The sequence below is a fragment of the Canis lupus genome, chromosome 1 (genome assembly GCF_048164855.1).
Source record: "Canis lupus baileyi chromosome 1, mCanLup2.hap1, whole genome shotgun sequence".
NCBI classification, from domain to species: domain Eukaryota; kingdom Metazoa; phylum Chordata; class Mammalia; order Carnivora; family Canidae; genus Canis; species Canis lupus.
In genome coordinates, this window is record NC_132838.1 from 116,685,450 (window position 1) to 116,700,611 (window position 15,162).

General features: G+C 37.0%; 2 protein-coding genes across 18 annotated transcripts in view; one reads left to right on the forward strand and one right to left on the reverse strand.

The window, feature by feature from the left end:
* LOC140640719 (uncharacterized) overlaps positions 1–15,162 on the reverse strand; it is a 130,122-nt gene that overhangs the window by 52,269 nt on the left and 62,691 nt on the right. For 8 of the 13 annotated variants that reach the window (XM_072840302.1, XM_072840330.1, XM_072840376.1 and 5 more), the window contains 4 exons: positions 11,272–11,397; positions 8,760–8,854; positions 7,700–7,826; positions 49–1,910 (listed from right to left, as the gene is read on the reverse strand). In XM_072840302.1, coding sequence (XP_072696403.1) covers positions 502–1,910; positions 7,700–7,826; positions 8,760–8,854; positions 11,272–11,397 — 1,757 coding nt within the window. In that variant the 3' untranslated portion in view covers positions 49–501. Of the gene's footprint in view, positions 1–48; positions 1,911–7,699; positions 7,827–8,759; positions 8,855–11,271; positions 11,418–15,162 lie in introns of those variants that run through there. The other 5 variants (XM_072840647.1, XM_072840732.1, XM_072840461.1 and 2 more) reach the window with 3 other exon arrangements.
* ZNF382 (zinc finger protein 382) overlaps positions 1–15,162 on the forward strand; it is a 120,468-nt gene that overhangs the window by 32,131 nt on the left and 73,175 nt on the right. For all 5 annotated transcript variants that reach the window (XR_012036093.1, XR_012036183.1, XR_012036066.1 and 2 more), the window contains exons 4-5: positions 2,316–2,647; positions 4,106–4,249. The gene's annotated coding sequence lies outside the window, so the exon portion shown is untranslated. The remainder of the gene's footprint in view (positions 1–2,315; positions 2,648–4,105; positions 4,250–15,162) is intronic.

Genomic DNA, 15,162 nt, shown 5'->3' on the forward strand with positions numbered 1-15,162 from the left:
TGTGACTGGAAGTTTAAACTCTCTAGAGAGGAAAAAGTACATCATATAAAACAATTTATAATGCAAAAGATTTATTTGAAAAATATTACAAATTAATAAGCAAAAAGCTGAATAAACAAAAGAACACCAAAATTGTAAACAAAACATGCCTGTAAAAGAAATTCATGTGAAACTGACTCTAATAATTAGTGAAACACATTTTCCATACGTATCAGAAATCAATAGGGACCATCCTATTTAAACTGATAATGACTGTTAACTGATACATAAGGGAGAAATATTTGGCACTATCTAACAAAACAAAGTACACATCACCTATCACTGAGTACTTCTACTTCTAAATAGAGTGGCCAGGAAGTCTGGAAACAAAAAAAAAGCAACATAATCCCCTTGATTACTTCTTATACTGCATGGACTTTCCCAGTGAAACTCAGAAACAAAAGGCTCTTGGTATGTGTCTTTCATTCAAAAGACAAAACACCAGTACAACTTTTTTGATTATTAAGTAAGGTGCTTTCCCACACTAAAGGCATTCCCACATTCCTTACATTCATAGGGTTTCTTACCAGTATGAATTCTCTGATGTTTTGTAAAGGATGAACTATGTCTAAAGGCCTTCCCACATGCCTTGCACTCATAAGGTTTCTCTCCAGTATGAATTCTCTGATGTTCAGTAAGGGCTGAACTATGTCTAAAAGCCTTCCCACATACCTTACATTCATAAGGTTTTTCACCACTGTGAATCCTCTGATGTTGAATAAGTGCTGATGTAAGTCTAAAGAATTTTCCACATTCTTTACATTCGTAAGGTTTCTGACCACTGTGAATTCTCTGATGTCGAGTAAGTTCACTACCTACTCCAAAAGCTTTCCCACATTCCTTGCACTTATAGGGTTTCTCACCAGTATGAATTCTCTGATGTCTAGTTAGGGATGAACTGTTTCTAAAGACCTTTCCACATGCCTTGCATTCATAAGGTTTCTTTCCGGTATGAATTCTCTGATGTCGAGCAAGTTCTCTACAGACTCCAAAGGTCTTCCCGCATTCTTTACATGCATAAGGTTTCTCACCTGTATGAATTCTCTGATGTTCAATAAGCTGTGAACTAATTCTAAAGACTTTCTCACATTGTATACATTTGTATGGTTTCTCACCAGTATGAATTCTCTGATGTTCAGTTAGCTGTGAATGGAACCTAAAGTTCTTGCCACATTCCATACATTTGTAAGGTTTCTCATCAGTATGGATTTTCTGGTGTCGAGTAAGTTGTGCATGCACTCTAAAGAATTTTCCACAGAAAGTGCATTCATAGGGTTTCTCACCATCATTAATTATTTGAAGTGGAGTTATTTCTTCAACTCTTCTAATGGTCTTTTCATATTCCTTACATTTATAGCACCTTTGATCATCATGCATTTTACGGTGTATAGTAAGGTCTTCATAAAAACTAAATGCATTCTCATATTCTATATATTTACAAGGTTTCACATCACTGTGTATACTCAGTTGCAGGGCATGTGGTTCATCTTCAAAGGTCTTCCAATATGCATTATATTGATATGTTTTCTCACCAGTATGTATTCTTTCATATTCATCAAAATTTAAGTCACAGCTAACAACCTTCCCATAGTCCTTACATTCATAGAGCTTCTTGCTATCATGAATTCTCTGATGTGATATAAGAGACTTATGTTTATAATTGGACATTTTTTCAGAGATGATTTTCATTTGGCTGAAATATCCCACTTCAGGTCTTTGTATTTCAGTCTGGCTTTTGCTTTGCCAGTCATTTCTGAAAATGCAGCTCTCAAGACCAATGAATTTATTTTCTGTTACTTTCCCTTGAGAGCCATTGTTTTCAACGTCCTTTCCAGTAGATAAACACTTGGTGTCATATTTGGACTCCAAATCTGAAAGAGAGGGGAAATGAAAAACAATTTTTGTTTTCATGTGCCATAAAAATGAAACATTTATACAATGCAGAGGAGAAAAACTCCCAAGTATAAACAATACAAGTAAATGATTAAAATATCTCAATTAAGTTTTAAGAAAGATTAGATAATGATGAAAGCATAATGTAAGATTGTGAAGTTTGTGATAAGAGAAACAGATGAAGTCAGTGGGTCTGACATTTAGGTGTTGATCATCACTTAATAAGCTTGTCTAGTACTAATGTTTGGGAACCAATCCAAATAAACTGACCTATATCTATAGATGTAGAATTTGTTACCAATATCATGTATAGATACAACTAATGCAAATCACAATTTGATAATCTATACGTACTAACAATTTTGGTTTTGTTTTCTGAGTAGGCTCCAAGCCCATTGTGGAGCCCAATATAGGGCTTAAACTCATGATCCTGTGATCAAGACCTAAACTGAGATCAAGAGTTGGACACCTAATTGAGTGAGCCACCCTGGGACCCCAGGTTTATTTTTTTAACAACAGAATCCAAATGCTTTACTGTGGATAAGGAGCTTGTAAGATCTAGTCTTAATCCATTATCCCTTTTCACCTAATCTTTTTTTCAGCTCTTACAGCAAATACAGTTCCTACCCATAGGATGTTTCATTCTCAGAAATGGGTTCTTTATATACTACTCACATTTTACTGTGATCTAAAAGTTACTACCCTCAAAAACAAGGTACTGACTGTAAGCTCATATTTATGTTTCTGTTCCAATATCTAGTTGCTTGCCCTCACATTCTTCATTCTTTAATTATGTATTCAGTAATTTTCTGTTATACTATTTAGCCTTATTCCTTAAATTCCAAAAGGAAAAATGTAATCATTATATGACACTGAAATAACAAGCCCCAACGGACATAACAGTTGATAATTACAGGGAAAATAAATCACTAGATGAAAGGAATCTAAATAAGACAAAAAAGGAATGTAACAGTGACTGGTAAACACAATTGATCATAAAAATATTATGTAAGTATAAGACAAATGCAGTGGTTTTAGTAATGTCTCCATGCCTTCCAACTCTCACACAGTGATTTATACACACACACACACGAGTAGTTCTTATGAACAGTTTTTTCTAATGGACTCTCCACTTACATATACTGTCTCATCATTGCTGTTAGTTCCTTGCTGTGCAGAACCATGGTTTTCTTCACATGTTAATAAAGATGAGGAATTTTATTTACTGTTTTTCATTAGCTTTTTCACTATCATATATCTATCCTGCTGAAATCCTAGTCTATATTTAAATGTTTTCCTTCATGCTCTTTCCCAGATACCTTTCCATTTATCTGTACTCAAACCCAATCATTGTCATATTCCACAAGGCAGTATCAGTATTTTAGATACTATAGTAGGTATAAATCATACTATAAGGCTTACACAGTCCTGAAAGGGGAATAAGCTAACAGAATGATATAGAAAAGTTGGCAGTATAGATGGGCAAGAATGGAAGGCACTTTGTAATAAAGTATCTGTTGAACACTGGCTAGAGACTGGCAGGAAGATAATGGGATAACCGGAGGAAAATCCAAAACAAATGATAAACATTGCATGATATAGGGCAAAAATAATTTCCTGTGACTCAATTATGTTATATGAAACAAAAGTATAATCAGTATTTGATCAGAATAATAAAATTGTAAATGAATGCCAGTATCAGTAAATAAAAAAGCACTTCTACCTAGAAATGATAAAACTGTCTACCAAATGTAGAAATATAATTGAAATTACAAAAATTTCAGAAAACAATCACATTGAAAACAGCTGACCCTTGAAACTGGGGATAGGGTGCCGATACCCTGCACAATCAAAAATCTTCATATAACTTTTGACTCCCCCCAAAACTATTTATAGCCTACTATTGACTGGAAGCCTTTCCAATAACAAATAGTTGATTAACATATATTTTACATGTTATACATATTATGTACTATATTCATACAATAAACTAAAAAAAGAAGATGTTAAGAACTTAAGAAAAAATACAGTATTGTACTACCTGCATCAAAAAATTCATGTGTAAGTTGACCCACACAGTTCAAACCTGTGTTGTTGAAGGGTCAGTTGTAAAAAATTAAAGTAAGTAATGTATACTTTTTTTTAAAGATTTATTTTTATTTATTTATGATAGACATATATATATAGAGAGAGAGGCAGAGACACAGACAGAGGGAGAAGCATGCTCCATGCTGGGAACCCAACGCGGGACTCGATCCCGGGACTCCAGGATCACGCCCCAGGCCAAAGGCAGGCGCGAAACCGCTGAGCCACCCAGGTATTCCAGTAATGTATACTTTTTAAGATGGCTATGCTAATGAATTTGAAAATGTTGACAAATGGTGAGTTATTTTCTAGGTAAATAGATATTAAAAACCCCAAAAGCCATAACAATTGAAAAAGAGCAATTTGCTAGACAGATAAAACTGTTAGAGACTCACCTCCCATGAAACAGAAAATCATAAGCATGCCTGTTGCTCAGGTGTGGTAATAAAACATGTAATGAGCTAAAGCTCCTAAAACAAAGATCCAAGCCATGATCTGCTGTAGGGAAGGGAGAAGATATGCCCTTGACTGTTGTGACAGTAAGCAAGAAATCTGAATATATACACACTACTACAGTGTGAGGGTGGAAGGCATGGAGACATGATTTAACTGTTGCATTATTCGTAGAGGACACACAAATCACCTGAAGGAGCTAATGAGACCACCATTTTGATAATACAAAAATCAAAGGAAGGGGAAAAAAACTTTATGTACTAAAATGCTAAGTAAATAAGTAAAAATAATACCTAGTATTGATTTTTAAAACTACAACAGAAACCGTAAAACTTAGAAGACTTAAAAGAGCAGAAGAATACACTCTTCATCAATTCAAGTGTCTGATCTGGAATAGGGAAAATATAGAGTGAGCCTGGGAAATTCTCAACAAGCAAGAATAAGTTTAAAGATTAAAGAATGGAGGGATCCCTGGGTGGCGCAGCGGTTTGGCGCCTGCCTTTGGCCCAGGGCGCGATCCTGGAGACCTGGGATCGAATCCCACGTCGGGCTCTCGGTGCATGGAGCCTGCTTCTCTCTCTGCCTGTGTCTCTGCCTCTCTCTCTCTCTCTCTGTGACTATCATAAATAAATTAAAAAAAAAAAAAAAAGATTAAAGAATGGAGTCAGAGGTATGCAAAAATCACCATAAGAAATTTCTTGATATCCATACAACCGGGCATCAAGAATCCACACTGGTGAGCCTAAGTAAACTGAACCAATGAAAATTAATCCATCATGAGACATAAACAAGAAAAAGTCAGAAAATTTCAGATGCACCATTTTAAGTCACTAGTTATAATTGGATGAAGAACATAAATACCCTTGCTAGTAACAGAACATGTGGGCAACTAATAAATACAGAAGGAATGACAGCTTTAGAAAGCATTGATATAAATGTTCTCTGTGTGTGTGTGTGTGTGTGTGTGTCTCATGAATAAATAAAATCTTTATTTTTTATTTTATTTTTTTTAAAGAAGATTTATTTGTTTGTTTGTTTGTTTATTTATTTATTTATTTATTTATTTATTTATTTATTTATGATAGACATAGGAAAAGAGAGAGGCAGAGACACAGGAGGAGAAGCAGGCTCCATGCTGGGAGCCCAACGTGGGACTCCCTCCATTCCAGGACTCCAGGATCGCGCCTTGGGCTGAAGGCAGGCACTAAACCGCTGAGCCACTCAGGGATCCCCAATGAAATCTTTAAAAAAAAAAAAGTGGGATCCCTGGGTGGCTCAGCAGTTTGGCGCCTGCCTTCAGCCCAGGGTGTAATCCTGGAGTCCCGGGATCAAGTCCCACATTGGGCTCCCTGCGTGGAGCCTGCTTCTCCCTCTGCCTGTGTCTCTGCCTCTCTCTCTCTCTCTCTCTCTGTGTCTATCATGAATAAATAAATGAAATCTTTTTAAAAAATGATATAAATGAAGATTTTTAATTGTAGAAATCATTAGGTAAATTGATAATAAGGAACTACATATTTATAGGATGACAAGGTAAGACCATGGAGATTTTCTTTTTTTTTTAAATTTTAAGTAGGCTCCCACAGGGCTTGAACTCAAAACCCTGAGATCAAATTCTGAGCTAAGATCAAAAGCAGGATGCTTACCCAACTAAGCCACTCAAGTGCCCCTCACAGAGATTTCTTTCTTACTATACTGTGTGAACTCGCTGTTTCTCCATTATTCTTTATTCTTTTTGTTTTACCCTTCCTTATAGCACTTATCACTATATATGATACATTTTCTAATTATTTGTTTTCCTGTTTATGATACGTCTCACTAGTGCATCAATTACATAACAGCAAGATCTGTACCATTTTTTTCTCACCATAGGGCTACCACCATATTTATCTCAGTGTGGACAGTGATTAAATGTTGAGTATATAAATGACCATAGTTTTTTGTCAAGATAACTTATAAATCTGAATACAAAACATCGTGGAAAAAATGTTGGTTGCATTGGGGAAGATCTTAATTGGCTTCCACAGGTGTTGGGCTTTCTCCCACAGGGCTTTAAAGGGAGTTTCCCAAAAACATCATAGGAACCCACCTCCCAGACAAGCCTGGGCTTTTTTACTCTGGTGATGGCTTTTCCTCTTACCAGCCCTCACTCACCTGGCCCTCTGTTTTTGTCATATCCCTCACAACCCTCCAGAACAACTTCCCTTCCTCCAATTAGGTGATCACAAATGGCTTAAAAATGGAACAACCTGCTTACAACAAAGAAATATAAGGTTTAAAAAATAACTATAATTATAAAAACACTTAAGAGAATTGGTTTTTAATAAATGAAGTTGAAATGATACTGATAGATTTCAGAGAAGAGAAATGTGAGATTGAAAGACCATTCACCTTAGAATGACCACAGAATTACAAAGTATGAAGAGTCCTTTATTGAAACACATTCCAATTCTTTGTCTTGTGAGGCAATTTACTGTACTACTTAACAACATCAGCTTTTGTGTCAGACTACTTTGGGTAGAAAATCTCCTTTTGACACGAATTAGATGTGTAATCCAAGAGAAGTTGCCTAACTACTCTTTGTCTTAGCAAAATAATATAACTAGTATTCAAGTTAAAGGGTTACTTAAGAATTAAAAGATTCAGTATATTAAAAGTGCTTAGAACAGGGCCTGGTACATGGCAAGAACTATGTGATCTGACAGAAAAACAGGTAGCTTTCTAAATCATTAAAAGATCCTTGCTGGAATACTGTTAAATGCAAAGTTCTTTAACCACAAAACGGGTATAGGACAGTACATGTGAGGCCATGAACATGAATTCTGTTCACCCATCTAACATAAATTATGCAGATTCTTTTAATAATCATAATAAATCAGGACAGAGTTTCTTAGCTATTCTTCAAAAAGGTGGTTTAGAAAATAACAAAACATTTATAGCAATTTTGACTTCAATCACAATATGCTGTATCTGTTCTACAATTCAAATTAAATTCCCTAGTATCACAGAAAGTAGAAATATGAAGGTCCTAAGAAGGTACAAACATCATAAAGAATGATGAAAGTGTTTAATGGAGGTGTCATCTCCTACACAATGTTCAACCCATGCCTCTGGAAACAGGAAGAAGAAATGTACCTATTTTCTTAAAAGATAGCCTTGGGTTTACTAAAAAGCAACTGATATTGATATTCAATAGAGCATATTTTAAATTCTATTAAGCAGATAAATTTACCCAGTGAGACCAAGTTGCTATAGTTCTCCATCATCACATCCCAATATAAGTCCCTCTGAGCTGAATCCAGATACTCCCATTCCTCTTGAGAGAAGCTGATGACCACATCCCTGAATGTCACCAATTCCTGAAACAACAAACCATATATAGGTGAAATTGAAGGAAATATTTTTGAGAAAAAAAGAAAACAATTGTATTATGGCAAGTAAACTAAACAGTAACCAAAGTAGGCCATGGGTGGAAGGTTATGGTATGGAAAGTAGGAAATAAGTGCTCTGAAACAGAACTATACTTAATCCATTTGATTCAGAGAAATCTTGAATACTATAGGATTTTTAAATTAGGTAAGCATGTCTGGAAATAAAAAGTTTACAAATTTAAAAAAATGTATTCATGCACATTGCACACATACTACATGCCTGTTGCATGAGTTAATAAAAGTGAGTTGAAATATCTTAGAAAATGAGATGTGAACACTACTTTATAATTTCTTGCAGACCCAAGTTCAATACTATGTTAAGTAATTATTTAACATGACCTGATCAGAACTTTTACCTCTAATGACAGACTATTTAATAAGTACTTTTTAGTGGCTATAGAGTAGTCTATTTGGTGAAAAAATACCGGCTTAATTTTATTTAGACATTTACACTGGATAAGGTCTTCTCCAATTCTGAAACTCTACAATCCTCTATTTATCTATGACAGAGACCAGTCAAGATTAAATCCAGTCTACTGGAAACTCACATCTCTTCAGGAGAAGTACAGTTTGCCCATATGTAATCAAATGGATATATCTTTTTCTTTATCCAAGAAGTATGGTAAATGCCTGCATCTAGGGATTCCATTTCTACTCTATAGCTGCTATTGACAAAAAACTGAACAAGTAAGACCGCTGAACATCTTCTGGAGAATAGACCGGCACATAGGAGTTTTACTGTTATGCGCAGTTCCAACTCCCACTAGAAAGTGAAAACTTGAGAATGTGGGGCAGGCTCTATTTGGTAGGAAGGTTCAGAAAAAGGAAATGTTCACAAAGGAGACAGATCCAGCAACTTACATGGTCCATGCTTAGAACTGTAAAGAATCGGCCAGGGAATTCCATTTCTGCCATGACAGCCTGAGGAACTCTGATGACATGCTCCCCCGTCAAAACTGGTGAAAATTATATATAAAAATATATAGCAAATGAAAAAACATTTGTTCAGGCAAATCTAAAACTTACTGCAAGCTGAGAGATTGCAGTATCTGAACCAAACACTCCCTTGTTCATCCCATCTTAGTGAGACAAATACTCCATTCCATATTGGTACAGTCAAGAACTCAGGCTTCCTCACTACTAGTTAGATGGCTATCTTTCTGGGAGAAGCAATAGATCAACATTGCTCATCAGGAAAATGCAGCTAAGGGACAGAGATTTTCTTCTGTCTAGCAGCCACACACAAAATGCAATATGTACCTTGGGCGTGGCACTGGAGAGAATACTGGGGATGAAATGGATGAAAGTGTTCAAGGAAGGTACATATTTCCAGTTATAAAGTCAGTCAAGGAGATGTTAACGTCCAGGATAGTAATTATACTTAATGATACTGTGTTACATGTTTGAAAGTGGCTAAAATGGTATATCTTAAAAGTTGTCATCAGAAGAAAAAAGGTTCTCAGGGTGATGGATGTTCACTGAATTTACTTTGGTAATCATTTTGCAGTATATACCTATGTTAAATCATATTGTACACCTAAAACTAATAGGTTATATGCCAATTATATCTCAATAAAGCTAAAAGAAATAAAGAATAGTGGTTAAGGCAACTAAAAGGCAAATATATAAGCCAGTAGTATTGTATTTTGTGTTTGCTGTTCCTCCTTTTTTGCAATGTCTTTAAAGACCTCATAAAATGTAATTAGAAACATATTTAAAGGGCACATGATATATAAAGTTATAATCTGGGACTAACCATATTAGAAAAGAAGATTGGAGCAATTACAGGAGCAAAATATTTCCATACTATAAATAAATAAAATCTTTAAAAATAAATAAAAATTAAAAAAAAATAAAAGTTGATCAACAACCTAAGTATAAGACCTAAAAATATAAAACTCCTATAAGAAACTATAGGAATAGGGGATCCCTGGGTGGCTCAGCAGTTTAGCGCCTGCCTTTGGCCCAGGGCGCGATCCTGGAGTCCCGGGATCGAGTCCCATGTCGGGCTCCTGGCATGGAGCCTGCTTCTCCCTCTGCCTGTGTCTCTGCCTCTCTCTCTCTGTGTCTATCATAAATAAGTAAATAAATAAATCTTTAAAAAATAAACTGAATTAAAAAAAAAAAAAACTATAGGAATAATCCTCATGACCTAAATTGCTATGCAGTGAAGGTTTGACTCACCAGGTTTGAAATGTTTAAGCCCTGCCCATTCCAAACAGAAGTGTAGATCCTTAACCAGCTCCTGGTAGATTACCTCTAGTCCCTGGAATATCTGGCATTTAATGATTTTAATCTTTATCTTGCACTGGAAACAAACATAACTGAATATAACACTTTTCTGACTTCTGTGGGTCCTTCTAGCAAATCACTGAACCTGAGAATGGCCTTAAGATCTCCGAATAAAGTTGGCTTTATTTCAAACAGTTCATCATAAATACAGATCTTTAATTCAAATCTACAGGATAAGTGCTAGTGACCAAATGGTATAATGAATAGTAAATAAAAAAGGAATGAAATGGTATACTACAAAAAAAATCAATGGAACAAAGAGTAAGTCATTGATTAGGGATAGAAAGCAAAGAAGATACAGTATAAATAGAAAACAAGTAGAAAAATGGTAGAAGAGCAAGTCCTCAGTAATTACATTAAATGCAAATCGATTAGACTCTTCAACTAAAAGAGATTGAAAGAATGAAAATATGATACAAATGTACTTAAACTTTTATATCTAAAGATACAAAAAGATAAAATCTTTTTATAAGATAAGAAACCTCTCATATGTTGATAAAGGTCAGCCTATCAAGAAGATAAGACTCGGAAGATATATCCTTAAAGCCCCAAAACAAATGACATGATTGAGGAAAGAAAGGTTGTTTTGTTTTTTAAGATTTATTTATTTATTGGGGCACCTGAATGGCTCAGTCAGTTAAGTGTCTGACTCTTGATTTTGGCTCAGGTCATGATCTTCAGGTCATGAAACTGAGCCCTGCCTCAGGCCCCTGCACTCAGATTCCACTGTCATCCCCCACCCCCACCCCACCTGTATTTGCATGCATATGTTCTCTCTCTAAAGAAAAAGAATTCCATTTGTAACAGTCCAAAAGAATAAAATATTTAACAAAAATGCAAACTGTGTACCTTAAAAAATACAAAATGTGGGACCCAAGAAATTCAGAAAATGTCCCCCACCCCTGGCCCCTAGATGAGTAACAACTGTGGCCTCTAGCCCAAGTCAATTCCAAGAAAAACCGCACAGCATGCCCTTAATGGGAAGTTCCATATCGGGATGAGGAAACAAGGGCTTGAGAAACCCCCCAACCCTTACTGGAAATCCCCTAGACCAGCCTATAAAAATCCAGCTGTAACCCACCTCTGGGTCCAAGTTCCTGCTCCGCTGTGATGGGTATACTTGGACCAAGCTCGAGCTTGCTAAGCTTGAGCACCCTCGTGTGCTTACATTGGTGTCGGCTCAATGGTGGTTTCTCGGATTCACAATCTTGGGGACAAGACAAAACACTAGTGAAAGAACTTAAGTTGAAAGTTATCCCAGGTTTATGAACTGGACTACTAGACCATAAGATCGCAATATTCCTCAAAACAATCTACATATTAAATGCAACCCCTGTCAGAGTCCCAGCTGGCTTCTTTGTAGAAACTGACATGCTTTTAAATTCGTATGAAACTGCAAGAGATTCGGAATAACCAAAAGTCTGGAAAATAAATTATTAAGACTAGCATTTCCCAGTCCAAAAGTTACAAATCTACAATAATCAAACCAATTGAACATTGCCGTATTAGATATATTGATAAACAGAATGGAACTGAACAGAAATTAAACCCACATATCTCTAGTCAATTGACTTTTTAAAGATTTATTTATTTACTTTTGAGGGAGTTGGGGGTAGGGCCAGAGGGACAGGCAGAGCAGGAATCTAAAGCAGACTCCCACTTGAGTGGGGATCTCCATGCCACAGGGCTGGACGGTGAGATCATGACCTGAGCCAAAATCAGGGTCAGATGCCTAACTGACTCAGCTACCCTAGGCACTGCAACTGATTTTTTTTTTTAAGATTTTATCTATTTATTAATGAGAAAGACAGAGGGAGAGAGGTAGAGACCCACGCAGAGGAGAAACAGGCTCCGTGCAGGGAGCCCAATGCAGGACTTGATCCGGGAACTCCAGGATCCCGCCCCGACCGAAAGACAGACACCCAACCGCTGAGCCACCCGGGCATCCCACTGCAACTGATTTCTTTCTTTTTTTCTTTTTTAAAGATTTATTTATTTATTTATTTATTCATGAGAAACACAGAGAGAGAGAGAGAGAGAGGCAGAGACACAGGCAGAGGGAGAAGCAGGCTCCATGCAAGGAGCCCGACGTGGGACTCGATCCCGGGTCTCCAGGATCACACCCTGGGCTGCCGGCGGCGCTAAACCGCTGCGCCACCGGGGCTGCCCCTGCAACTGATTTCTGACAAGAGTTGCAAAAACCTTTCAATGGGTAAAGGACAGTCTTTTCAACAAAGAGTGCTAGGAAGGGGCGCCTAGGTGGCTCAGTTGGTTATGTGTCTGCCTTCAGCTCAGGTCATGATTGCAGGGCCCTGGGACTGAGCCCTGAATAGGGCTCCTTGCTCAGGAGGGAGCCTGCTTTCTCCCTCTCCCTCTGCCTGCTGCTCCCCCTGCTTGTCCTGTCAAATAAATAAAATTTTTAAAAAATGAAAAAAAATGGTGCTAGGAAAACTGGATATCCACATACAAAAGAATGAAAATAGACCCTTTCCTTACAATATATACAATATATATACATAAATGAACTAAAAATTGATCAACAGGGACGCCTGGGTGGCTCAGCGGTTGACTATCTTTGGCTCAGGGTGTGATCCTGGAGTCCTGGGGATCGAGTCCCACATCGGGCTTCCTGCAAGGAGCCTGCTTCTCCCTCTGCCTGTGTCTCTGCCTCTGTGTGTGTGTTGTGTGTCTCTCATGAATAAATAAATTTAAAAGAAAATCGATCAACAACCTAAGTATAAGACCTAAAAATATAAAATTCATATAAGAAACTATAGGAATAATCATCATGACCTTAAATTCGGCAGTGGGTGCTTAAGACACCAAAGCAGAAAAGAAAAAAATGGACAGATTAAGCTTCATAAAAATTGAAATCTTCTGTGTATCAAAGAAAATTACTGGAAAAACTAAAAAGACAATCTACAGGATAGAAAGTATTTGTAAATGATACACTCGATAAGGGTTTAATAGCCACATTATATAAAGACTCCTACAACTCAAGAACAAAAAAGCTGGCAAAAGATTTCAGTAGACATTTCTCAGAAGATATACAAATGTTATAAGCACATGGAAAAAAATTCTAAAAGTCTTGATCAGGGAGGGAAATAAGTATCAGAACCACAATGAGAAAGTGAAAGCAGCAAGATGTCAGACTTGGAAGCTCCAGGCCCTTCAGAATCAAAGAATAAAACTAAAAACTAAAAATTACATTCTAGAACTGGCTAAAATTTTAAAAAAATTTTTAAGATTTTATTCATTTATTCATGAGAGATACAGAGAGAGGCAGAGGAAGAAACAGGCTCCACGCAAGGAGCCTGATGTGGGACTCGATCCCGGGACTCCAGGATCACACCCTAGGCTGAAGGCAGGTGCCAAACCGCTGAGCCACCCAGGGATCCCTAAAATATTTTCATACAGATTTTAGAAATCTTAGACCTATGGCAACAAGGAAATGCTCAATCAAGTAAAAACCACAGTGAAAACAGTAGGAAATCTTTGTGAGGCTTTTACTTCCCCTTACCCTAGTGCTGGCACAATTTGGAAGAATTGTTCTATTTCATAGTTCCCTCCTTTCGGCTGGAAGTAGTAACACACCTCATTTGTAATATTCCAATTGGTCTTTGGGCTGCTCAATGGACTTTTCTCTCTTTTACCTGAGTTGGAGTTCAGACAGGTAATGATGGCATAGCTCAGATGTTTTGCTGTAAAGAGCCACAGAATTTTGTGGCAGTCACCATGGTTCACAAAATCTGCAGGGGGACTACAGACCTATGGATGCCTGGGGCAGGAGATTACAGGGAAAAAAACACAATAGAACCTGTAAGGCCCACAGAAGATGTGGTGAGATTTCTTTTTTTTATTAAAAGATTTTATTTATTCATGAGAGACACAAAGAGGCAGAGACATAGGCAGAAGAAGAAGCAGGCTCCCTCCAGGGAGCCTGATGTGGGACTTGATCTGAGGACTCTGAGATCATGACCTGAGTCAAAGGCAGATGCGTAGCCACTGAGCCATTCAGGTGCCCTGTGGTGAGATTTTTTTTTTAGAAATTAAGACATTATTCTTTTTAAAAATTTGAGAGAGAGTGAGCATGGGCAGGGGAGGAGGAGGCAGACAGACAGAGGGAGAGAGAAACTTTAGCAGACTTCTCCACTGAGCACAGAGCCAAATGCGGGGCTCAATCCCAGGACCTGGAGATTACCACCTAAACCGAAACCAAGTTGGACGCCTAACCAATTGCACCACCCAGGCATCCATAGAAATTAAGCAAGTGGTGTATAAGGAACACCGAGCAAAAAGCACATATGCAGGCACAGGCATAGTATATACCTAGCAAAAAAAAAAAAAACGAAGACCATGTGTTTTCATCCTGGGCTGATTCAAGGCTCAGAACATGCCCTACTAATAAATGAAGGTTTATACCACCAGTCTGCAAAGACTGGGAGAGGTGGCTGTTCTATCAAATTCCCAGTTTTCAACAAAATTCATAAAGAATGCAAAGAAACAGGAAAACATGGTCCAATCAATAGAACAAAATAAATCTCCTGAAGAAATCAACATTAGCATCACTAGACAACGAGTCTAAAATGCATGTCTTAAATATGCTCAAAGTACTAAAGGAAAATAGACAAGGAGTAAAGGAAATTAGAAAAAAGGCATGAACAAAATGAGAATATCCCCAAAGAAACAAATTAAAAAACAAGAACCAAAGAAATTCTGGACCTGATAAATTCAGTAACTGAATTTTAAAATTCTATAAAGGGGTTCCAGAGATGACTTTAAAAGGATGATGAACAAGTCAGCACACTTGAAAACAGCTTGTTGGAAATTATCAAGTCTGAGAAGTGAAAAGAAAAAAATGATTAAAAGCCAATGAAGCATAAGGGACTTATAGGACAACATCAAGCAGATTAATACCTGCAATATGGAAGTCACAAAAGGAAAAAGAAACAGTATGATTATTTGAAGAAAT